The 26,912-nt window shown below is 45.0% G+C and overlaps 1 protein-coding gene across 1 annotated transcript in view; it reads left to right on the forward strand.

Moving 5' to 3' along the window:
* Positions 1 to 24,151: 24,151 nt before the first annotated feature.
* CREB3L1 (cAMP responsive element binding protein 3 like 1) overlaps positions 24,152 to 26,912 on the forward strand; it is a 63,599-nt gene continuing 60,838 nt past the window's right edge. Inside the window, exon 1 of the mRNA XM_024214789.1 lies at positions 24,152 to 24,724. Coding sequence (XP_024070557.1) covers positions 24,617 to 24,724 — 108 coding nt within the window. The 5' untranslated portion in view covers positions 24,152 to 24,616. The remainder of the gene's footprint in view (positions 24,725 to 26,912) is intronic.

The following is a 26,912-nucleotide window of genomic DNA, read 5'->3' on the forward strand; positions in this document are numbered from 1 at the left end:
CTGCAGACCTTGGGGAGACCTGACTTCCCACTCTCACCCTAAAAAACACACCTGCTGCCCCTGACGTTTGGCCTGTTGGTTCGGGTCTTGTTTCCTTCCCTCGTGGCTACCTACAAGGAAGTTATGTACCCATTTATGTTCAGTACTTGCTTGCTTCTCTCACACTCAGATGCTGCAGCATTTTCAACAACCCACTGGAAATGTTTTGTATGGAGGAAATCATTCGGCTTTTCTCTCCTATCAACCAGTTCTCCTATCAACCAGACCTGGGGGTCCACAAGAAGAGAGAAGATGAAAGGGGGAGAAATGGAGAGAACACAACTTTGCAGTCCTCTCCACCTCCCTGGATGCTCTGTCACCCTTGTTTTCTTTCTGAAAGGCTGACGGTGATACAAGATAGTGGACCAGGTAGATCACTGGTCTGTCCCAGCACCACAGGAAGCAGGTTTCAGAACTAGATGGGGCCATTGATTGGTCCCAGTTGGCAAGTTGTAATATTATTTTTGTAAAGACAGGAAACAAAGGGTAGAAATAAACATCTAACTTGCAGCATAAAAGAGAAAAATTGAAAAGAAAGGATACATTTCTCTTCCAGAAACAGGGTATATAAAAGAAACCTCCCTGGGGAATTTCCTGTATTACTTTCAGTACAGCATATAGCTTGTGAAAAACCTTGTGACAACCTGATTGCAAAGATGTCAGGGTGTGACAAGGACATCCTATTACTAAAAGACAATCCTCAGTTGTCTAGCTAACTGAAATGAACTTCTCATACTTCCACCCTCACTCCTTCTCTAGCTTCTGGGGATGACAGATACTGCCTCGGGGCCTTTTATTTTAAACACCTCCAATGGTTTATATATATTCACAAGTCTGGTGGGTGGAATGAGATGTCACAAATAAGTTGAAAATAAATCGATTACCCAAGAAACTCTGATACTCACTGGCCCATATATAAAATATTTGGAAATTCAATTGACTTGATTTGATTCGATCTGGCAAAAACTACACTGGGATGTACAGACAGAGGTATTACATGTTAAGACTAGAGTGAAAATAAAAGTCTCCTTTGTGAACAACACTGGTGAGGCCTCACCTGGAATACTAAGCATGTACAGCAGAAGAGCTCAATTGCTGGGAAAACCCAGGGAAGATGAGGTGTATATAGTGAAAATTGGAATCCCAAGTGATGGGGTGGCTGAAAACTCCCCAGGGCCCTGCAAATTGACTGAGGCACTACATGAAGAGTTGAGAGTTTCAGGCAGTTCACATCTCATCCCTGCAGACTTTGCCTTCAGCATAGTACCTGCATATGGGCCATAGATCATGTCAAAATTCAATATTTATGTAGCACATGGTATATATTAATATAGGTCCAGTGATACCAGATGGACTATTGTGGAATGATAAAAAAGACAAAAGATGTTGTTTTTCACTATCTCCCCTCCCTGGGAAGATGAGTCATGCAAGCGGATTCTTCCCATCAGCTGAGTTTGCAGCTCAAAGCACAAGGGAGGAGGGGGATAAAAACCCCTAACAAGAAGGAACTGGATCTCTATGCTACTTGGACTTGTGGGGCGGGTTGGGGGCAAAGTTTCATAGTCATAAGCAGAGATCTCCAATGCTTAGCCTGGGTTAGTCCTAAAGGACAGATAGAGCTTGCATGTTGTAGAAGCTTCTATTACTTTTTGAAACTTAAGATTGTAACTCATTTGTGTATGTTTCCCTGCTTTAACCTTGTAAATAACTCTCTTGTTTCCTCTTCCTATTTAATAAATCTTCATATAGTTCATTATGGGATTGGCTACAAGAGTTGTCTTCGGGGTGAGATCTGAAGTGCAATTGACCTGGGGTAAGTGACTGGTCCTTTGGGACTGGGAGTAACCTGAATATTGTCATGATCCTTGGTGTAAGGGACCATCTGTCACAAAGGTATACTTACATGGTGGCAAGATAGATTGGAGTACCCAAGGGAATTGTCTGACTCCATGTTCAGGCTGTTCTAGTGCCTGAGGCATTTACACTTGATAATTGGTTGGTGACATCTAAGTATAGAAGTCACAGCCTGTTTGGAGTTTTTTCCCTGGTTCCTAACAATCTGCCCTCAGGTTTGTACTCACACACTTAAGTCACGGCAGACAGCTTTACAATGACTCTAAAAGAGGAGGCTGCTCACTTGCAAAGTCAGGAAATTCAGTGCCAATAAACATTCTTTCTAAGACATCCTTTGCCAGCATAATGAATGACTCCCATGGAATAAACGGAATATCACAAACCGAGGAGATTTATTACACCCCTTCCAAGGGCAAGAAATTCCTCAGGAACATTCCACTTGTCTTTTGTGCTTATGAAGGGGGGGGAAAATCTGTCTGATGCCTCTGGATCCCACCCCTTCAGGGCTCCTGTCATTAATAAAGTGGAGCGGCTGGAGCCAGATTTGTCAGACCAGTACTGAAGGGCAGGCTCAGCCTTGCCTGCAGCAGGAATGTTAGGCAAACTGGGAAGATTCTCAGCCCTGTCTCTGGTAGAAGATTCATAAATCATGGCACTAAGTTTCCCCATAAAAACACAGTGCACTGTGCTGAGTGACAACCAGTACCCTATGGTAACAGCTGCCAGAGTATCTCTTCTGACTTGCTAGCAACTCTGGCTTCTCTTGCCCCTGTATGATGCAAGAGTTTGCAATGCTTTTTGGAAGCTCAGCCCTGCTCCTGGGGACTCTGTGCCTGAAGCTACTGCTGCCATTCATCTCTCTCTAGGCTTTGCTTGGAAGCTTTTATCCAGATGTGCAAAGGGGGATGTGTATGTAGGGGGAGGGCGGGAGTTTTTTTCAAGTTCTGTTGTGTTATCTGAGCTTAATTAAGCTTCTCCCGAGGCAGTGACTCACTGATTGACCCCAAGACCAAACAGGGGCCAAACTATCAGAGCTTGTCACACAAGCTGAGTTTGGAATTTGTATTTTTTATTTCTGGGTCTCATCTCTTTGGCTCATCTGTCAGCTATTGATACCCAGTGAAACAAACATTCCATTCAGCACATGCTTGTAAATGGATATGGCCTATTTAATTCAGCTGGGGGAAACTTGGAGTTCTTTTGTGCCAGTAGATCATGCCCGGTTCCCCTGTCACCATTTCTACGATTTGCTGAATTCTGGATCTGCTGGTAAAAGTAGTTATGAAATAACTACCTGCCCCATGCTGTCAAGGATCTCCTGTCAAGGAAATGAATAGAAAGATAACTGTACAAACTATTATAAATAATGTCTGTGTGTGTGTGAAATCCCTTTTAATCTTACAGGATTCTAAAGCATTTCACAAGCGATATAAAAGAAGGAGTTCAACCATCAGTAAATTGCAGCCACTTCTCAGGTGAAAAAGACCAGTTGTTTAACAGCACATGGTAATACTAAACAACAATTTAGGGGAAAAGATCCAGTTGAAACTGCCAGAGGAATGTAGGAAGGCAGAATTTAATTACTCAAATGGAATTCTGGCCAGGACACCAACACTACCACCCTGACTCTTACGTAATGTGCCATGGGATTTTTAATAGCCACAGGTGATCAGGATCTCTGTTTTGTATCTCATCCAAAAGAAAGAACCTCCCACAGCATAGGCACATTGGTGTCAAACTGACTCAGAGTGCCACCTACTGAAACACCTGCAACTCTTGGTTTTTCTTTGGCAGTCTCCTACCCAAGCACTAACCTGGACTGATGCTTTAGCTTATGAAATTTGACATGATCAAAGCTCACCGTCTGGTAGCTGAGGAATAGTCAGAGTATGGAAAAACTACAGAAAGGTAACAAGTTCAGAAAAGAATACAAGTCATATGCACACGGAAGGAGAGGACATGTAAATATGTGAGCACATGCCAATTCAGGTAGATGGAAGAGCAACTATTGGCCAAGCAGCAAGTGTCTATAAAGAGGACAGGTTTCAAAAACTGTTCATGTCGGTGGGAGCCTTGTCTTCACTATGTCTCCAATCAGTTTTAAAATCAGTTTAGCTGAACTGATTTGAAAACCACTTAGAATTTTTTGGGGGGGGGAGAAATTTCCTCAATGTATACCAAGACAGAGAGGCGTTGGTGAACACAGGTCTGTGATGTTACTGAAGCTGTTGCATTTCTTCCCATCAGTGCATTATTCCAGTAATATACCCTGGCCCTTTCCCTCCCTTCCAAGACAGGAAGTCCCACTGCTTCCCTTCTCCATTGCCCAGATAAAGTGCTTTCTCTCCACCCATTTTCTAAGGAAGGTATTGGATACTGATGTGATCAGGATGCCTATAAGAAACTCAATGACACTGTCATGTGTACTCAGTAACTTGGCTCTATTTTACACATCCAGTTTTCTTATAATTATTAACACTACTATATATTTGTTGCTCTCTTATCCCAAGTTTTTTACTCGTCTGTCTTTATGCCATGAGCAGTTCAGTGCAGGATTCATATCTCCTGTGTTTAAAAAATGCTTTGTACCCTGTGGACACTAGCAGAAATAAAAAGTTTTACATAGTGCCTGATGTGAAGTACTTAGCTTTGCTATCAGGAATTATTTGGGGACTGGAGGAGTAAGGGATATAGTGGCACGGGGCTTGCCATTGTCTGTAAGTGAAATGGTGTCCATCAGCTAGGAGAACTGAATAAAACTCTATTGGGGACTACAACTAATGCTGCTCCAGACTAGCCGGCAGAAGCAGGTGCTACTGAGGACAGAAAGGGTCCTTTGGTCTCCAAGAAGCAAAGTGTCACCTCTCCAGAACCCACAGCCTTTGCTAATTTGAGAAAAATACTCTCTGGCTCTCGCTGCCTTTCTCCTTCTGCCCTGCTTTTTCTCTAATTCTGTCTGTTTTTCCTCTCTCCTTTTCCTCTCTCCCCATCCACACCCACAATTTAACCATTTAGATGTAAAAATAAAAAACAACCCACTAGACAGAGGGTTTTCTAAAGCAGTGTAATTTTAAAAGTAAGCCTTTGAGGTCAGAGTGTAATTGCAACATTGGGACTATGTGATACAAGACAAAAATAATCCACCAGGCAGCTGGTGAAGTAGGAGAGTATAGCAACCTACCGGGAAGGGCAATGGAGAATGAAGCCAAGAGAACGATCAGATGGGACAAAAGACTAGGCAGAGCTTTTAGCTGGAAACACCTTTAGTCTCACCTGGCACCTGGCACCAGGACTAACTTTTGTGTAAAATAAAGCAAGATCTTTTGTAAGCTATTGTGGGTCACAGGAACACAAGAACTTCCATACTGCGTCAGTCCAATGGTCCATCTAGCCAGTATCCTGTTTCCATCAGTGGCTGGTACCAGCTGTGTCAGAGGAAGAGTGTGTGTGGGGGGAAGTCTAATACATATTTATGCGCTATCCTGCTTATGAGGGAGGTATCCTGAAATATAAAGGATGAGGCCAGGATTTCCAAAAGTGCCTCAGTTTTTGAAGAGACCTGATTTTCAGAAGGAGTGGAGCACCTGCTTGCTTAAAATCAAGACCCTTTAAGGTGTCTGAAGAGGGGAACCAAAAAATTGAGGCACCCAAATTCATGTTACCTTTGAAAATATTGGCCTGATAATTTATGTAATTTTTCTCCTAGCTGGTATAACTGGGGATTGTCTTGTTCATATCAACATCTAATCTTTAGTTTGTATCTCAGTGATAACTTGTAGCAGGGAGTTCCACAGGCTAACTATGCATTGTATAAAAAAGTATTTCCTTTGATCAGTTTTAAATGTATGAATGTGCCTTTTAAGTGCCTTAATTTTCTGGTTCTGATAATACAGAAAAGGATAAATGAGAGAGTCCAATTAATCCCTGTTATAACAGCCACCTTTACTGGCTTTGAAAATTATTAATATTCTGTAAAGAGTGAAAATGAAAGGTGGTGGCAACCCCATAACTTGGGAATAACAATAATAATTAGACTAGGCAAAACATTAAATGTACGGCAGAGGACAATGTTGTCCTTACCCCGGGAGATGGACCAGATGGTCTCTAAAATGGCTTTTCATTTCTGACTTCTCTACGTTTCTCTTGAATTTGTTCTCAAATCACAGCACCATAAAATCAATCTTGTTTTACTTTGAAGAGAGTTAAATAAATAAAAGAAAAAATAAGGCCATACATTCAGTACTAATAGTTTTGGGTGTAAAGTTTATATTTAAAATACTAGTGTTTGTCCTTTAATTTCAAGTTTCTTACATCCATCTCTCCCCAGACTTTGGCTGTCTGGGTCCGTTTTTTCATTTCAGAATTTCTTCTTATCCAAGCATCATTTGCACATGAAAGGGAATTATTTTTAATCAGATGCCAAAATTTGTTACAAGGGTCTTTGCTTTGTGACCTTCAATTCTGATCCCAGGAGGAGACAGTGGGTTTTGATTTCCTCCAATTGCGGCTGTCCTTGGGTCAACCCTTCCCAAAGCAAATGACACTGATTCAGGCGGGCTTTCTGCCTCCCCTTTATTTAAATGCTGGTTAGCAAGCTTGGTCAGCATCATTCACAGTCATAAACCACGCTCAGAGGGCAAGCAATTTAGGGTTTGGAGTCATTGTGGACCAGCCGTTGTGGTACAACTGCTTTTCATCTATGGCTTTCCCTACACCCATGGTATTTACTAGACAAGACTAGAGTCATGGAGAACCCAGAGAGATTCTGATTTGGATTTGAGTGCAGATAGATCTATAAAGAACAGAGTTTTGTAATAAATTAGATTTTCCAGGTTCCATATACTTTTCAGGAAAATGTTGTATTTTCTAAGTATATTTTAAAAAATCATGAGTGACTATATCTATATGAAAATATAGAACATTTGTTGTATTTAAAGCTATTATCAAACTGATACCTTTTCATGAAGTTTATTATATGTGTTGTGGCACAATATATATAGTGGCCCCTACCACAAGGGCTATACTTAAGGTTGATTTTAAATCTGTCTAGGGTACAAAAAAATTTATACAACACATCTAGAGAAAAAATGAAAACATGAAATGAGGGCTAAGCCAGAAAATAAATCACAAACCTGTCAGTCAGTGTCACTAAAAAGGTTTTGGGTGGTCTGTGTCTGCCTGTCCTTTAGAGTTTGAATGGGGAGGTGCATGTGTGTCTGTCCCTTCCTATAATTTCCAGTTGCTCCTTATTTCATTACTGCTGCCAGTGTTTGGAATCCTAAAGGATGCATATGTTAAATCACCACACGGCCACTGCAGTGCATTTAGGAAAGACCTACATTGCAATCTGCAGAGACTGCTGACATGGCGTCCTTTGCCAGCATGAATCTTGGTAAGGGGCTCCAGAGTACATTAGGTATTCAATCCCAGAAGGATGATGTCCTCTCCTGACCTCTTTCATCTCTGGTCTGGGGAGGGGTAACTTCAAATACTGTGTCTCTCTTCTCCGGGAAGCTCCAAGGCGGGGTAAAGTACTTCTCCCTTCTCTTGGAGGCCACAAGCATGTCCCCATGTTCCTGTGGTGCTGTCTCTGATTGGCCCAACACACCTGGAGCTGTAGGATGAGCTGTTTTTCACAGGGGAGGGGGGAAGCATCCCTTTTTTCTGTAGTGGGAGCTCCTTATTTCATTACTACTGCCCTGGGGCTAAAATGACTCCAGTGTATGGAATCCTAAAAGGATGCTTCTGCAGTAGGAACTATTGATCTGCTGCATCCACAAAGTGCAGCCCAAGAGCTCTCAGCTGCCTCACTGAGTACACCAGGATTGGCAACCCTAAAATTCAAAATATGTGTCAGACCTCAAAAAATCATGAGATTGGCTTAAAAATCATGAGATTTATAAAATTATAATTTTTGGTTTCTTTTTGTCTTCTGGTGTTGTAGCCTTTAGGAGTTACATTTTCAGGCTGTTCTTGGCAACCACCAGGTCTAGACACTTTTTTTTTAAATGAAAACAGATTTTCATGTAATCCCGTGACTCCAGGAGCTGGGGCTTAAAGAAAAGCACTAAATAAAGCAAGACTCATGATAAAATCATGAGACTTGACAACATTGATACCCCCATGGGCTCCTCCATGGAGCCATGAGCACAGGCATGTAGGTGGGGAGGTTCACAAACTCCCCCAACACCAGTCCCTTTTGTGGCAAGAGGAAGACCCTGCTGTACATCTATGTAGGGTGCGTCAGGTTGCAGCCCCTCTTCAAGCTCCTCCAGAACCTTTTACTGAGGTTCTGCACCTTTCTCTGCACCTCACACCCATTCTGTGACCATACAAAGTTGTGGGACTGCCTCATCAACCTCCTCTTGGCGCTGCCCCAGATGACCCATCACTCCAGGAGGAGGAAGTTGAACGGAGCGGGGGTGCTCTGCGACTATGGGGCCTATTTCCACTCCCTTACTTGATCACATCGCCGAGCAGAGCTCCTCTGGGCAGTATCCACTGACTCCTTAGACCAGGGGCAGCTCCAGGCACCAGTGCAGCAAGCGCGTGCCTGGGGTGGCAAGCTGCGGGGGGCGGCATGCCAGTCATTGTGAGGGTGGCAGTGAGGCAGGCTTCGGCGGCGTGCCTGCGGGAGGTCCGCCGGTCCCATGGCTTCAGCGGCAATTCGGTGGCGGGTATGGCGAAGGCGTGGGACTGGCAGATCACCCGCAGAAACGCCGCCGAATCCGCGTGAGCAGTGGACTGCCCACAGGCATGCCGCCGAAGGCTGCCTGACTGCCGTGCTTGGGGTGGCAAAAAACATAGAGTCGCCCCTTCCTTAGACACCTTTGAGGGTCAGTGGGCACATTCTGGGCTTTTCTGCTTGATGTCCACCTCTGGTTCCCTGATTTTCAACCTTTGACCTCACTCCTTTTCTTTCATTTGTTGTCCCCAGTGTCCAGTTGTGGCCTGGGTCCAATGGCACCTCCCCCTCAGTTGAGGGGGTGGGCCTGTAGTTTGGGTGTGCCTAGACTCCCTTGTCCCAGTACTTGCAAATAGTATTGTTATCCCCATGCCATGCAAACCTGAATGTTGCATTTCCCCCCGTAAGTCAATTGATATCACAACAACTGCACACTCCTGACCCTGAGGTTAGACGAAGCAGTTAAGGTGTTGAGAGAGTTTCTTCCTTACTATTGTTGTCTCAGATGTATTTGGTGCTTCATGTTGTTTCTCTATTGTCACAGTCCTTAAAGGCCATTGTCATGGATTTGGTTCATGCTGGATTGAGAGCTATATTGTGCACAGCAATATCAAAGGGCTCACTGGCAACTGATCCATTTGCAGATTTAGGAGAGCCACACTGGGGTTTCCACCTGGAAAATGCAGCTTAGGTGGGAGCTCTGCGAATATATCAGGAAACAAGGCTTCATCCACCTTAGTGTTTGATAAATGTTCAGGCTAGCTCATTTTAAATCATCTGGCTGACCAGTCTGGATGGGGCCAAACTGTGTTTAAAATAGTTATCCTGAAACAGTTTCAATCTGGTTCAGCTAACCTGGTTTCAGCCCTACAGAGCTGTAAACTAGCCCTATTAGTCTTCCAGCATGAGGCAGGGATTAGGGTTGTTGTTAACAATGACATTTGCAAGTGTGCCCGATAAAGTCTGTTGCCATGGAGATGCCTATTAGAGCCTGCATTGGGCTGCATCTTCCCTGAATTTGTGAATCAGGTTTAGCTTTATTTAAAACCAACCATAACAACTGATAAAGAGGGAAGAGAGGTGTTATGAATCCCTCTGCACAGTCCTTTGCTGAATGAGTCACAGGCATTCAAGCTTTAATCAGCCCACCTGACGTCAAACCTCTCCATCAGAGAAGAGCTCTGACTGGAAATGTCAACTTGTCTGAATGGAAAGGCCAGAAGGTAAATCTTTTCCTGAACTCACTGACTGAGTGAAAAAGGACAATAAAATTCAGCCAGTGCACTGTAAACAGCTTAATGGCAATCAGCTTAAATCCACCCCTCACATCACACGCCTTCCTACAGCTACATCCACATGGGAGCAAGTCCCTGTGGTTTCAAGGGTATTTCAAATGCAGCATCAAAGCAACAGAACCCTGGGAGAGTGAGGTGCTGGCTGACCCAGGGCAGTAGACAAAATAAGCTCTGAATGTAACTAAAATGAGCTCTCCAATAAACACTGACAAAACATGACATGTCCTGCTCAGAAATAATTCCTCTACAGTCTTTGTGCACATCATAAGGGGTTTGGTGCTTTTGGTCCAGGTGTGCCCTCTCAAAGGAATATACCTGATAAAGGGTCAAAGAGAAGAATGAGGAGGAGCCCACCCTTGGACATAGGTGGGCCCTCCTTTGGTACAAGCTCCTGATCCAGATCAGATGTGGTATGGGAGAGTTCTTATGGGGCCACCTAGGGACCTCTAGCCCTAGGCATGCTCCTTTGATTAGTGTTAGGCTAGGACACCTAGGGCACCCTCTCTTCCCTTGGCCCATGGTCAGGGTGATGAAGGTGACTCCATATGCAGATACCATGGGAACATGCATGCACAGAAAGGAAGGAAGAAAGAGAAAGAAAGAAGGAAACCAAGAGCAAAAGCCCACACTCCTGAAAGTGAGTGGAGGATTGTAAATTCATTCTCAGGATTCCCCCATCCAGATGCTGTAAAACAACTACAGTAGAACCTCAGAGTTACGAACACCTCGGGAATGGAGGTTGTTCGTAACTCTGAAATGTTTGTAGCTCTGAACAAAATGTTATGGTTGTTCTTTCAAAAGTTTACAACTGAACATTGACTTAATATATCTTTGAAACTTGACTATGCAGAAGAAAAATGCTGCTTTTAACCGTCTTAATTTAAATGAAACAAACACAGAAAGTTTCCTTACCTTGTCAAATATTTTTTTAAACTTTCCCTTTATTGTTTTACTAGTTTACATTTAACACAGTACTGTACAGTAGTTGCTTTTTTTTTGCTCTTATCTCTGCTGCTGCCTGACTGCATACTTCCGGTTCCAAATGAGGTGTGTGGGTGACCAGTCAGTTCGTAACTCTGGTGTTCATAACTCTGAGGTTCTACTGTAGCTTGAAATGTTTCTGATACTTTCAGATCTCTTAACACTTCTTCCCCTTTTATTTTAGCCCTAAATGTAATTTTTTTCCTCATGGATGAGCCTGGCAACTTGCCTCAGACATTACATTGGGGTTTATTTTTCTTTGAGAGATGAGTCTGTAATAAAGGTTTCCTCCACCATGTCTATCTTTCCCCCTAGTGAAAGTCTTTAATTACCCTCTGAGGGGCGAGGCAGCCACGACTAAAACAATGTCATTTGAACTGGGATGAGACATGACTGGATTGCTAGTCTGTACTTTTCTCTTGTACAGTTCTGTATATGAATCCAGACTTTTTTTTAACCCTTTAAGAGTCTGAGAAAGCTGTTTTTCTATACATAGACAAGGATGCCTGTACTAGAATCTGCTCTGCTCAGATCAGTGGGTAGACTCTGTCGCACATGATCATGGTCATGCCTTGCATGTGCATCTTCCATTATGAGCAGCGGGTTAAAATGTCAGCACGGCCAAGAGGTCAGCTGGGGTGACCCATCAGAGTTTCACCTGGGTACTGAAGTTTTTAATGTTGATGCTAGGGCCAAGAGGACACACAGTATGTCAAAGCAAAGCTCAACTTGTTCTCTTTCCCAAGGTGTTCAGCGTCCTCCTGCTCAGACCCCAACTATTTCCATTCTATTTCCATGTATCTTGCTCTTCCTCAGGGCCAAATTAAGGCAACCCAGGTTCCCAGGAACACCCCAAGGAACTCCCTGCCTCTGCCCCCATGCTATGATCTCATCCCTCCCTCTGGTGGTGGTAGAAGGGGCCACTCGCCTCAGAGCCATGTGCTAGGCTGGTTGGGGGCCTGCCACCACTCTGCTTTGGGCTGTGCCACCCCCTTTCTGGACCACCACTACCTGCCTTCAGGAAGATGGAGGTTTGTCCCAGAGGAGGGATCTCAGCCCCTTGCTCTCCCCCTACCCCAACATAGGACCAGTGTGTGTGGGAGGGGCTGCCAATACGATTCCAGCAGAACCATGATGGGAGAGCTACAGTGAGTGCCTCACACTTGCACCTGGTCTACACTAGAAAATTAAGTTGGCTTAACTATGTCACTCAAGGGTGTGAAAAATCCACACCCCTGAGTGACATAGTTAAGATGACCTAACCCACAGTGTAGACAGCACTAGGTCGATGGAAGAATTCTTTTGTCAGCCTAGCTACCACCTGATGGGGAGGTGGATTACCTACACCGAGAGGAGAACCCCTCCCATTGGCATAGGTTCTATCTACACTGAAGTACTAGAGCAGTGCAGGTGCAGCTGTGCTGATGTTGCATTTGAAGTGTAGACAAGCCCTCCGTCCTGTGCTGGGCTAATCATGACCAAACCCTCCCCCGCCCCACCAACTGAGCAACAGGTTTCAGAGTTAGCAAACCATTAAGATGATGAATGAGGTTATTCAAGCACTCAGAGCTATTGTTTCAGGCTCTCTGCAGACTCAGGTAGACATCATCGCATTGGTTACACTTAAGACACATTTTCAAGCTTTTCCCCACAACCAGGAGGGCTAGAAACATAATAATTTTAAATTAAAGGTGAGATTCTGATATCGTCACATAACCCTAGGAGATGGGGTCCTAGGCATATGTCTATAGTTTCTATGCTGTAATCTGCCCCTATTCTTTTCTATGTACTTCTGCTTCTCAGTATCCTGAGTGTCCTGATTAACTGAGAGGGGAAGTCATTTTTACTCATATTGTTTTAAATTCTGTTTTTGTTTGTTTTTGTTGATGCCCAGTAAACTCAAATGCCTGACAAACAGTTGGGAGGAAAATCTTCTCCGTGAAAGACACTCTCCCCTTCAATTCAGTGCTCAGAAAATTTATGATCCTCCAAGGAGAACTGCAGCAAAAACAAGACTTAACATTTCTTCTGTTTCTGAGGTAAAAAAGAGAAGACAAACTTTAAAAAAAAAAGCAAAGAAAGTTAGATGTTCTTTATCCATTATAAAGAACCAAAGTAGGTTAAATACTGATTTGTTTTCTTTATAGGTCACCTTTAATATTGATAGTTCCTCATTCTTGTTGCTTGATGTTCATCCATTAGCAGTGTTAAGGCTTAACTTTCCAACATATTAAAGACCTGAGACTGGCAGCTTAATCATATTTACAACACCATGAAGGACCACCATATAGGAATAGCTCCTAGAGTCTTACAGCCAGATCTATGTCTTGTAAATATGGTTTCCTTTTCATAATTCTTTAGTTCCCTGTCTTTCTTGTGCCTGGCTCACTCAATCTTTAGAAGGCTGATTTAGTCCTGTGTGAGGGCACTGAGTTCATCCCATTAAGAATAATAAATTTAATGTGAACCTCTGTGGCTTCCCCTTCATTCTCTGCATAGCATCAGGGTGCTCACTGAAACCACAACATTCATGGAGCTCAGCCACATACAAAAATGCAATTAATATTCTATTCGCTTTTCCCTGCTTTTCCTGCTGATCTGAACAAAAGGGAAAATAAGCACAATTTGTGCATAGACATTCTTCTGACACACATACATGCTTCTAACACACACAAACACACCTGTACACCTAGCACACTGTCTGAGCTCAATAACTAAAAAGAGTATGTGTACACTCAGACACAGAAAAGGAAGCTTACACAGTGACAGCTCTGCATATTTGCACGCACGACACACACATGACACAACTTGTTCCTTGTCTGAAGTGCTGCCGTAGATTTATGAACACTCTAATTTCATAACTCTTTCTTCTTCTTCTGGTTGTAGCAGAAAGGTGAGCTATGCGTGATTCTTTAATCTTTGCCCTTCCCCAGTGCTTCCAGGCGGATAGGAACAGGTGTTCTGTGTACCTGGCAGGGGGACAGAATGGACAAGGAAGCAGGAAATGGAAAGCAGTTGAATCCGGTTGCAGAGAAAACTGTGTGTTTAAACCAGTAGTTGAAAGAAAATGAGAAAGTGTGCAGATTTCTTAGATGAGGCAGGACTGAGGAATAAAGAGGGGAGAGATAGGTTCAAGCACCTTCAGATCTTACCTCAAAAGACATTTTTGCTGCAAGCCTTTTCAGTGGTTGCTCATCCTCCATCTTGCCTTATTCACACTTGTCAAATTAACCTCACAAACAAAAAACAAACTAAAAACCCTGGTTGCATGAAGGTTCAATCCTTACCACGACATCTGGTGTGTCTTGTGTGAGGAAAAGGTCATCTTTGGCCTGCTCTGCTCCTGTGCCTCACTTAGGCTGACATTCTGCCCTCACTTATGACCTGTGCAGCTCCATTTTCCTTAGAGGGATTGTATGGGGTATAAGCAGGGCCGTCCTTACCCATACGCAAAGTACGCAGCTGCGTAGGGCACCAGGAAATTTGGGGCACCAAATTGCCGCAAATTTCCTGGTGCCCTACGCAGCTGCGTGCTGCTCCAGCAGCCAGCCCGATCCCCGGCGGGCTGAGCCACCCAGGAAAGCTGCCCCCGCCCTTGCTCCACCTCTTCCCCATGGCCCCCGCCCCTGCTCCTGACCTAGACAGATTGTCATGTTACTATGTGACATCTTCCCTCACCCCCAATTATCTTGTTTATGTCTTTCTGTATAATACAAAACTCCTGGGTTGAACTCAGGTTGCAGAAATACCTCCCTCATTTGGCACAAAGAGTTTGATTGTGCACACCCTTTGAAGTCAATGGCAACATTTACATTGGGCTCTAGCCTGAATCCATTGAGGTCAAAGTGAGAAGGATGTTATGTGACCTTTTCAAAACCCTATGGTTGTGGCTATGGTATCTCTCTCCTGGATATAGCATAGTGATGTCACAGCACAAGCACTAGTGAGAAAGGTTCAATATGATCATTCATCACATGTTTATATACAGCATTGTCGACAGGAGAATATGAGCTTAGAACATTTATGTTTTAGAAAAAAAGTGTAAATACAAAGCAGGATCTTTGAGCTGGCAGACTTATTTTTCTGAGATATTTTTAATCTCCAGGATGGAGAAATCCCTGTTTGAAAGTGCCAAAGTGTTTTTCCTTTGCAATTCAGACAAACAAGTCACGTTTACTTTGCTTGACCTTTTCTGAAGACACGCCTACCTAGTTAATGCAAACACTAGCTCTACCTCATGTCCTCACACCCTCCCCTATTGTGTGTAAAGGGTGATCAGAGCTCAGATCCTGAAAGGAGATTTCCTTAAGTTAACTTGGGTGAGACACTAAATCAGGGAGGCTTTATGTAATTCAAAGTAATTTAAAAAAAAAATTGTGGGGTGAATTTTAGTGCTTACAAAAGTGACACTAGTATTAGTAGGGCCTTACCAAATTCACAGCCATGAAAAACGCATCACGGACTGTGAAATCTGGTCTCCTCCCATGAAATCTGGTCTTATGTATGCTTTTACCCTATACTATACAGATTTCACAGGGGAGCCCAGCGTTTCTCAAATTGGGGGTCTTGACCCAAAAGGGAGTTGGGTGGGGCACAAAGTTATTGTAGGGGGTCATGGTATTGCCACCCTTACTTCTGTGCTGCCTTCAGAGCTGGGTGGCTGGAGAGTGGCAGCTGTTGGCCCACTAGCAGCAGCGCAGAAGTAAGGGTCGCAATACCATGCCATGCCACTCTTTATTTCTGCGCTGCTGCCTTCAGAGCTGGGCGGCCAGAGAGTGGTGACTGCTGACTGAGGGCCCAGATCTGCAGGCAGCAGCACAGAAGTAAGGGTGGCAATACCATACCATGCCATCCGTACTTCTGCACTGCTGCTGGCGGCGGCTCTGCCTTCAGAGCTGGGAACCCAGCCAGCAGCCGCCAACTCTCCAGCTGCCCAGCTCTGAAGGCAGCACCACTGCCAGCAGCAGTGCAGAAATAAGGGGAGCAGTACTGCAACCCCCCCCAATAACCTCATGACCCCCCTCCACAACTCCTTTTTGGGTCAGGACCTCTAAAATTACAACACTGTGAAATTTCAGATTTAAATAGCTGAAATCATGAAATTTATTATTTTTAAAATCCTATGACCGTGAAATTGACCAAAATGGACCGTGAATTTGGTAGCGCCCTAAGTATTAGGCTAGTGAGGGAAGGTACTGTGCAAGCTTCCCCTATTATAGTTCTACCAATGCGCCTCAGTCCTGACCCTAGCACTCACTGCTGTTTCAGCCCTTAGTTCTGCTACCACCACCATCCCCAGTTCCACTGTTGTACATTATCCCTGAACAACCTTAATCCTTAGAGGAAAGGGCAGGGGGAAGAGAGTCCTCTGCCTAGAAAGCTAGGAGAAAAGAGCTCCACCCTTTCCTTCCTGAGGAAGCTGGAAATATCTTCTCTCCTCTCGCAGTGGTAGGAGTTTCTCTATGGCTCCTCTCACCTTCTTCACAGGGGCACCCACTTGCTCCCATAAGATTGACACATCTATTTCCTCAGAACTTCTGGGGCTGCCTAAAAGAATGAGGAGCAGTCCAGTGACAAGCCGTTTCCTCTGCCTAGATGCTGGCAGAGTGAACTAAGCACCAATCAGTGTGTTTCTCCGGTATACCTGGCAGGATAGGCACTGCATGAGCAGACCTCTAACACCATCAAGAAGGGGCTCTTTCATCAAAGTGTAATGTAGCTATACTGGCCCATGTCCAGCAGGGGCGCCATTTAAGATTTTGGTGGGGGGCAACTTTAATGGTGATTCCAAGGGCTACTTAGGCACCTGAAAACTCTAAGTTTGCAGATAACTTAGAAATTAGCTGACAGGAGCACTTTAATTCCTATATATGAAAAAGAGGATTTTATAAACTCAGCTCTAATACTAACATGTTCTCACATCTTGTGTCAAGTCACTTAAATAACACTGGTAAGGTTTAAAATTTTAATGTATATTCTTTGTTACTAAATCTTGTATACAACAATTGAAACAATTGTAGAAAAATCTAATTTACTTTCTATCACTTTTTTGCAGTTCAACAAGCTTGGAATAGATCATTTAACTTTGGAAACATCCTACTAGGGCAAGACCCCCTGAGTTTATACTACAGATGCCTGGGGCTCTAGAGGTGTTACCTCACTACAAATAATAGACTAGAAACTAACCTTAAACAGGAGTGAAACTGACACTTTCAAGTCATTTTAAAATATCACCAATCCCAAATGTTCAAAAAGCATGAATCAAGCTCACCAAAAATCATGAGATTGGCTTTAAAATCATGAGATTATGTAAAAATAACTGATTTGGGGTTCTTTTTATTTGCCTTCTGAGCCTTTAGGGTGCACTGGGAGTCACATTTTGAAGCGTTCTCCACAGCCACGCGGGCTAGAAACTTCATTTTTCTTTAAGAATGAAAGTTGAAATCATCACATATCTACTTGACTCCAGGAGCTGGGGCTTTAAGGAAAACAATTATCATGAGACTCATGACAAAATCACGAGAGTTGGCAACACTGCTTACACTTCTGTTTAAAGGCTAGTTACTTTCCAGAAGGCTTTTAAACACAACACTACAGTGATTGAGTTGCAGTTTGCACAGGAGAATATTTAAAACCAAACACCAAGAAAATTCTATATTTTAAAGTTGAGAAAAAAACTGACACTTCTGAGGTATATATCAGGGCCACTGAAGGCAGGAAAGGAAAATAACCAGGCACAGGAGCTCTGGGCAGCTCTTTCTTTAGAAAGAAAGTTGGAGGGTCAAATCTTCTAGTCCTTAATCAAGTAAAACTTCTATTGCCATCAGTGCCTCCACTGATACATATAAACATCACATTGCCCATGTGATAACATGGGTGGTAAATAACTATACACTTCATACTTAAATATCTGAGCCATCTTATCCAGAGTTACACATCTTATATGCATTGGCTCAGGGACTGGATTTTCTGGCATATTCTGAACAGTGCTGAGCACACATGGTGCCCAGTGAATAAAGCAAATTATGACAATAATCCTCAACTTTATGGACTCTGTGGATGTAGTTTCTGTTCTTTGTTCTGGAATTTGCCTGAATACAGCTGACACCCTAAGCATTTGAGGCATAAACACATCTGATACTTATATGACACTTTCTCATTCCTTCCTTTTCTCAAACTCAGAGCAAAAAATGACTAAACAAAATGGTTGTCAGTCAGTTAAAATGTAAAATTGCACAGTAGCCATTGCTGTACACCCCAGTATAGTACAGAACCTGCCACCCCTTGGGAGTTAAGTGATCTCCTCTAATCTGACTCTCATTCCTAACCTCTATGCTGCTTTTCATGCTGTCAACCATGACATCTATCTTGGGACTGTTTCCTGGAGTCTCAGAGAACTGGTTGCCTTGGTTTTGCTCCTATCTAACAGAGTCCTCTTTTTTTTGCAGCATGCAACAGAGAAAGAATGACTGGTCTGCTGGATAAGGAGTTACCTCTGAAAGACCTAGGTTCTACCCCCCCACCCCCATGGACTTCCTGTCTGGCCCCAGGACAGTGCTTTAAGGATAGAATTTCAAAGGTTTTTAGGCACCCAAAGATGCAGCTAGATATCTAGTGGGGTTTACAAAGCACCAAACCTTCTAAGTGCATTTGAAAATCTCACTAGGTGCCTAAATACCTTTGAAAATCTGGCCTTTAGTCTGTGTGTGCCTTGTACCCCATCTGTACAATAGATTCATAGATTCATAGATTCTAGGACTGGAAGGGACCTCGAGAGGTCATCGAGTCCAGTCCCCTGCCCGCATGGCAGGACCAAATACTGTCTAGACCATCCCTGATAGACATTTATCTAACCTACTCTTAAATATCTCCAGAGATGGAGATTCCACAACCTCCCTAGGCAATTTATTCCAGTGTTTAACCACCCTGACAGTTAGGAACTTTTTCCTAATGTCCAACCTAGACCTCCCTTGCTGCAGTTTAAGCCCATTGCTTCTTGTTCTATCCTCAGAGGCTAAGGTGAACAAGTTTTCTCCCTCCTCCTTATGACACCCTTTTAGATACCTGAAAACTGCTATCATGTCCCCTCTCAGTCTTCTCTTTTCCAAACTAAACAAACCCAATTCTTTCAGCCTTCCTTCATAGGTCATGTTCTCCAGACCTTTAATCATTCTTGTTGCTCTTCTCTGGACCCTTTCCAATTTCTCCACATCTTTCTTGAAATGTGGTGCCCAGAACTGGACACAATACTCCAGCTGAGGCCTAACCAGAGCAGAGTAGAGCGGAAGAATGACTTCACGTGTCTTGCTAACAACACACCTGTTAATACATCCCAGAATCATGTTTGCTTTTTTTGCAACAGCATCACACTGTTGACTCATATGGGAGGATAATGAGGATAACAGCATTGCTCTACCTCACCGAGGGGCTGTGAGGAGAAATAGGTTAGACATTGTGAGGCGCAGTCTCAAATACCGTGGTGATGGGGCCCCATAAGTACCACAGGTAGAATGGGATCTTCTCTATACACTGCTAGCCCTTCCCTGGGTTTGACCCCTTCTTTTCACCTATGCCTCCAAATCACCCCCTTTTCTGAATGTAACCTAGGCTCAGTGCTTTGCTGTATTTTTTATGAATTCCTGCCCCACTCCCCTTCCCCCCATGTTCTCTCTAAAACAACCCTCCACAGAGGGATTCCTCTTTTACAGGCTAAACTTCCATATCCTTAATGTAATCACCAGCCCTTTTTTATCTTAATCACCCTGCCTCTGTTTGTAAATAAAATACTGACTCCCTGCCGCAGGGGCACCTCTCCTCTGCAGAACTTACATTTCACACTAATGCTGTGCTGTAGTTAAGAGCTCCACACTTCCTGTATGAAACTCGGGGGGGGGGGGGCTTCTGCCAGCCCCTGCCCCGCCTAATTGGTGCCGTTGATGTCCAGTCCTCCATCCCCCAATAGAGAGCTGGCTCTGAGATGGTTCTGTTACCAGGGCCTATGGGCTGAGGGAGTGTAAGGTTCTTGTTTTGTTCCCAGTGTCTCCTTGCAGTGGGTATGAAGTGCATCACTGTGGACATTGCAAGGTTCCTCCCTGTTAAACAATTAGTCCCAAATACCATCCGTCCCTGATGTGAGTGACTAGCTGAGAGTCTCTGGAACCATGGCCCAACTCTCTGCTGGCTGTGTCTGTGTCTATGATTCCCATTTACACTAAGGCCGCTTTACACCTCATGGACAGCAGAAAGGGATTGGTAAAGTGAGAGCAAATTTAATTTAAGTGGCCTTAGGCCCTAGTTTACACAATGTGTGCAGAGGGTTTGCATGTGGGGACTAGTGTGAGGGGCAGCCTCAGGTCAGTCTCTAGGGCTGTAGCATTAGCCCTGAGACCTGGGTGGAATCAAGAAAAGAGTGTGCATATGAAGCTTCAGTTGTGGATGAAATCTCAAAGTCTGACACAAACTCAGGCCTTCCAGGTGTCACCAAAGTGCATATCCCCTTCTGGTGAGTTTGGCCTTTTTAAGTTACTCTTGTCATTGGAAGTCACCAGCCAGGTTTCTTTTGGGAGAAATGTACCTTGATTCTCTCTGCAGAATTTGTTTCCCTGACACTGATAAAGAGAGAGCCTTTGTGGAAGTGAGGATTCCTCAAGCTACTCTGGCTGAGCCATGAGGGTAGGGATGGAGAGATACCAGCGCTTCTTCAACAGGATTATTCTAAGAGGTTTTCCTGAGTGTTCATCGGTGTGAAGATCAGAGAGGACAGGGATAAATCCTATTTATTTGAAGCCATATAATCTTCCTGAAGCTCTTAAATGGTGCCTGAATCTTTAATTACAGAACTGCAAGATGGGCTGCTGCAAACAGGCCCACCTGCACTGACTTTTCTGAGGGCAATTGGCAGTAAGATCCACTTACATGCTTTCATTTTACCTTCAAAACTTGAACTCTCTAAAGACATATCTTCTATTTGGCTTTCCTCCCTGAGGATACTTCAGTACCTACTGATACAGTCACTGGATTTCTGTCTGCAGAAGCCAGTGATGACACTGGACCTGCTAAAGGAAAGGTTTCTTTTTCAGTTCATCAAACTGTATCCATAGAACTAGCTTCAGCATTTTACTTTACTCCGCTGTAACGCAAGGAACTTACAGGCCTGAATCCTGTAAGGCATTAGCTTAAGCAGTTGACTTAAAACTTTACAGCCTATGAACCTTAGCACAGATAAATGGCCCAACAGTGACCCTCAGTTTGGGGAATTGGGAACATTGTACTTGGGGGCAGGGGAGGGTCAGAACAAAATGATACCAAGTAACCACATGAACACTGAGCTGATGCTAGCCTTGGATATTTTAGGATAAAATGTTGGCACATGCTTAATCATGAACTTGCCTTGGCAATGAATTGAGGTATATGATAATTAGTTGAAATCATTAATATATATTAATCTATCAGATAGGGATACCCCAACATAATTAGGGTGAGGAGGTTAAATATAGAGAAAGGAGGCTGAGTATTTGTATGGGTATTCATGACAGCCCCTAGCCCCTATAATAGGCCAGACCACCATGTAAAAGGGAGATTCGTTTGGCATGCCAGAGACAAAGCAGGACCTTTGTCTCTTACCATCAGATCCCCAAGGAAGGATGTGACTATGTGTGAGGGAATGGTACAAGATACTGCTTTAATACTGTATTTTTGCTTTCTTTTTACATGTTTGAAGCGTTTGTGTCTTTGCTAATTGTGCTAATAGAAGTGGTTAAAGCTTTGCTTTGCCCTCAGTGTGGGTTTCATCATTGTGCACACTGGGTTCCCACCCAGATATAGAATCATAGAAGATTAGGGTTGGAAGAGACTTCAGGAGGTCATCTAGTCCAACCCCCTGCTCAGAGCAGGACCACAACTAAATCATCCCAGCCAGGGCTTTGTCAAGCCAGGCCTTAAAAACCACTAAGGATAGAGATTCCACCACCTCCCTAGGTAACCCATTCCAGTGCTTCACCACCCTCCTAGTGAAATAGTTTTTCCTAATATCCAACCTAGGCCTCCCCCACTGCAACTTGAGACCATTGCTCCTTGTTCTGTCATCTGCCACCACTGAGAACAGCCTATCCCCATCTTCTTTGGAACCCCCCTTCAGGAAGTTGAAGGCTGCTATCAAATCCCCCCTCACTCTTCTCTTCTGCAGACTAAATCAGCCCAGTTCCCTCAGCCTCTCCTCATAAGTCATCTGCCCCAGCCCCTAATCATTTCCATTGCCCTCTGCTGGACTCTGTCCAATCTGTCTATCCTTTCTGTAGTGGGGGCCCCAAAACTGGACACAATACTGCAGATGTGGCCTCACCAGTGCCAAATAGAGGGGAATAATCACTTCCCTCAATCTGCTGACAATGCTCCTACTAATGGAGCCCAATATGCTGTTAGCCTTCTTGGCAACAAGGGCACACTATTGACTCATATCCAGCTTCTCATCCACTGTAATCACCAGTACCTTTTCTGCAGAACTGCTGCTTAGCCAGTCAGTCCCCAGCCTGTAGCAGTGCATGGGATTCTTCCTTCCTAAGTGCAGGACTCTTCACTTGTCCTTGTTGAACCTCATCAGATTTCTTTTGGCCCAATCCTCCAATATGTCTAGGTCACTCTGGACCCTATACCTACCCTCCAGCATATCTACCTCTCCCCCCAACTTAGTGTCATCTGCAAACTTGCTGAGGGTGCAATCCATCCCATCATCCAAATCATTAATGAAGACGTTGAACAAAACTGGCCCCAGGACTGACCCCTGGGACACTCCGCTTGATACCGGCTGCCAGCTAAACATCAAGCCGTTGATCACTACCCATTGAGCCCGATGATCTAGCCAGCTTTCTATCCACCTTATAGTCCATTCATCCAATCCATACTTCTCGACCACCGCTTTCCCCATATCCACAGAGCCAGTTATATCATCATAGAAGGCAATCAGATTGGTCAGGCATGACTTGCCCTTGGTGGAATCCATGTTGACTGTTACTGATCACCTTCCTCTCTTCTATAGTGAAATTGATAACTTTGCTTCTGTTGTGCTTGATTCTGGGCCTAGAACCCTACAGTCGCCCAGCTCTTTAAATTGGTAATTAATTGGAAATCAATAACCACTAAAGAATTTGGCAACAAAACTGAAATTATGGTCCTCAGATGCAGGGCCTCTTAATCAATTTACTTCAACCCAGGAAATCATCTTCATATGTTCTAGGTCAGAGGTGGCCAATCCATGGCTCGTGAGCCACATGCAGCTCTTTTACAGTTAAGGTGCAGCTTGCAGAGCCCCCCTCCCATCCCCTCCCGCATTCTCCACCTACCAGACTAGAGGAGCTTGGGACCTCTGCCTTGCAGTGGGGTGGTGAGGTAGAGGCTTCTGCCCAGCGGGGACTTACTGACTCTGAGCTGCATACAACAATCTTCAGAAGTTCAAGAGCGGGGGCTCACCTGTTGGGGCTTCAGCCCTGTGGTAGGTGCCTGCCAAGGCTCGGGGCTTCAGTCCTGTGGGGCATGCCTGCCGGGGCTTGGGGCTTCTTGAACTTCTGAAGATTGTTGTAAGCAGCACAAAAAGTCAGTAAGTTGGGCCACCCCTGTTCTAGGTACTGAAGGGAATACCTAGAACATAGGGTGCTGGGAATTCACTAGGTGGCACTTTTTCTTCTAAGTCAGTAGTGTACCAACACCATACAATGGTAGGGAACATTGTGCTGTAGCAAGTGGTGTAACTCAGTAGTGGGTGATCTTCCCTGGGCGTACTGAGTGCAGTGCTGCAGAGGTTGTCTTTGGTATGATATAGAAGACTATGGTTCTGATCACATGTGGTCATTAAGAATCCCATGTCAATTCTTGTAAGAGTCATCAGGATGTCAGGAGAAATTCTAGAATGTGCAGGGGACACACATTCACCTAGGGCAGCTGCAAAATGCTGAGCGACCAGCCCTGGCCTGTCTGCCACCCCTGCCTGTAATGGTCTTTCACAGTATTCTCCCTCTTACATCTCCCCACATTGTCTCTTCTGTCTGTGGCTGCCCCCGAGGCTGCATGGGGCCCGATGACTGTACAGATCTGCCGTGAGTTCTGTTCCCTGCCCTTGGCAGTGCCCATGGCTCTGGGTTGCGAACATTCTCCTTAGCTCTGAGCTGTCAGTGCAAGAGCAAGGGAGGAGCAATGCATTGCACCAGTGCTTCCTTAAGAGGCTGTTCCAGGAGAGGAGTTATGCCTCGCACCGTCTTTAATATTCATGAGCTGGGGGGCGTGATGTTCAGGCCGGCCAGGCGGCTGAGCCTGGGGATCCTCTGCGGAGTGTGAAAGTGACAGCTGGGCAGAGGGGAGTCCCGGAGGAGTACACCGCCCCTCCTTCCTCCTGCACAGCCCCAGGCGGCAGCCCGGGCCCCTGCACGCTCCCGCGGGGTTCGGATCCTGCCCAGCCCCAGGCGCTGCACCCAACCTTTCCTCCCGGTCCCCCGTCCTCAGCCGCCGCGGGGCCCCCGGCTGCCCCCGCCGCCCCGGGGAGCCCCTCTGCCTCCGTGCCCTATGGATTGCAGCCGTCCCGTGGGAGGAGGAGCCATGCCCTGTGGGTGCCCGGGGCCCTGCCATCGGCTGCGCCGGGCAGCGCTGGAGTAACCCCCCGAGCCTTGGATCGGCGGAGGGAGCGAGGGACGCCCGAGATCCGGCCCGCCGCGCTGGCGGGAAGGCGGCTCTGCCCCTCACCTAACCCTGCTCCGGCGGGGCGCTGCCCGGCACCATGGACAGTATCCTGGAGCCCTTCCCCTCCGAGCGCCTCTTCCCCGGAGGCGGCTCCGGCTTCCTGGACCTGGGCGACCTGAACGAAGCGGATTTCCTCAGCAATGTGGTAAGGGAGCTGGGGGTGGGCGGGGGCTGCTTGGGCTCGTCCTGGGGTGCCCCGGGCTCCCCTCCAAACGGCGCCTACTCGTGCCGGGCCACGGCCGCTGCTCGGGGAATTCCTGCCTGTCCGCAGGGCAGGGAAGCGTGAGCCTGGGCAGCGCAGCGCCCGTTTCCCTGAACCCGTCTCCAGCACTGAGCGCCCCAAGGCCAATGCTCCCCATGGCCCTACAAAGCTCAGCCGGCCTGAGGCCCCTCTCACTGAGAGTCCCCTACAGCTGTACCCTCTCCCCCCCCACACACACTCCTGCGACCTCCTCTAGGGATCAGCCTCCCCTTTGGCAAGACTGATGCTAGTTTTTTAAACCATGTCTAATGGGAATTCCTCAGCGGGTCCTGGCACTTTGTTCCGTTGCTTAACTAACTCTTCCCACTCTAACGGTACTGGAGACACTAAAGTTAGGGGGCAGCAGGCCCTTCTGTTGGAAACCTCTACTTTCCCTTGCTAACAGCTTTTTGTAAAATGACATTTTGGGGGTGAAACATCTGTTGCTTGGCTAACACAGTTGTGACTTACTTTGGGGGGGGGGGAGGGGAGTGAACTAGAGGAAAATCTATTCAGCTGATTCCAAGTGTGTAAAAACAGTGTTTTCTCCTTTAAGAAAATTGTTCAGACTTTGTGCACTCATGTAACTCACATGTACAGTTGGTCCATTTTAAAACTTCAAACTAGGATGTTGTTCCAAATGAGGAATGTGAGTTTTGTGTTTGTGAGCAAATTTAGCTTTGAACTAGTATGAATATTGATGTCCCTCTGCCAAGCAGTAGACAACATCTGGGGCTTTTCAGGTCACCTTCCCAGTGGAGGATAAATCAGTGACACAGAATTTGGGTATATTCTAAGTGTAACTTGTTTTATTTACACATACATCAGTCCTGGAACAGAGATGGTCACAAGCAGCATGCAGCTAATCCCTTCTTTCAATAATCTCACCTCAAGTCCCCCCCTCCCCTTCAAGGATGCACCTCTGTCTCTGATTGGAGTAAATTCTTGAGGCAAAGGGTATGTCTACATGGCAGTCAGTGGGTGACAGCAGAACATGTAGACATGTCTGAGCTAGCTTTGATCTAGCTAGCTCAGTCAGTAGCAGTGAATCCCAGCAGCAAGGGCTGTACAACCCCTCCCAGGACTCTGGTGACACATTCAAGTGGCTAGCCTGTACTGCTGCAACTTCACTGTACATTATTTGAGCTGATTAGATCAAATCTAGCACCGCTATGTTTACATGTGCAGAAGTCACACTTATAATTGCAGTGTAGACATACCCATAGGTAGAGAGCAAAATCTTCTACTCCTTGCACTGCTCCCCCTTACTGAGAACCTTTGCATGGCAAAACTAACACACACAGCAGGTCTTCTCAAGACTGAACATTTGCTCACACCCTAAGGCCTGGTCTACAAACTTTTGAAAGTTTGACTGGTGTAACTATTTCAGTTATGGGTATGATTATTTTTCAAGAAATAGTAATACTGGTAAAAGCCCTAGTATGGATGTAGTTATACTAGTATAAAAGTGCCTTACAGCAAATTAGCTTATTCTTATATAAAAATAATCTATACCATTATATGCACTCTTATGTCTCTATAACTGGATCCGCACTAGGGGAGTTGTATAAATTAGACAAGATCTAAGAAAAATAACTTGGAAGACTGTACATACCAACACCACCCAGTGATACCTGCCATGACACTATATTTAAAAATGTGTACTGACCATATGCAGTATGTTACTTTCCTGACTGATTAAATTCCATTTCTGCTTTAACAGTGACTGCAAAACTGGCATGAAAGGTCTCCATGTTCATTATTTCTCAGTGACTCTAGATTTATTGTGCTCAGTTGACAAGTAAAAGCTTTTTTTTTCTTTCGCACCACAAACTCCCCTGGGGATCTGAGACGCTTTGTTCTTGTGCATGATCAACAATAAAGATTTTGTAATCTTAATTCAGATAACAAATCTGTTGATGATACCGGAGCCTGAATGTACTGTAATCCAATTCACCGTCCGTGTAGTGGCTCTGCAGGGATAACAGCCAGAAAAAGGAGTAAAAATGAACTTTAGTGTAAATCCAGCAAATCTTACTGTGATAATGATGGGAAGGGGATCTGTTAAGTAAGGTGGTCTTATTTTTACATA

The sequence above is a fragment of the Terrapene carolina genome, unplaced genomic scaffold (genome assembly GCF_002925995.2).
Source record: "Terrapene carolina triunguis isolate 2854851 unplaced genomic scaffold, T_m_triunguis-2.0 Scaffold96, whole genome shotgun sequence".
Classification (NCBI taxonomy): Eukaryota; Metazoa; Chordata; order Testudines; family Emydidae; genus Terrapene; species Terrapene triunguis.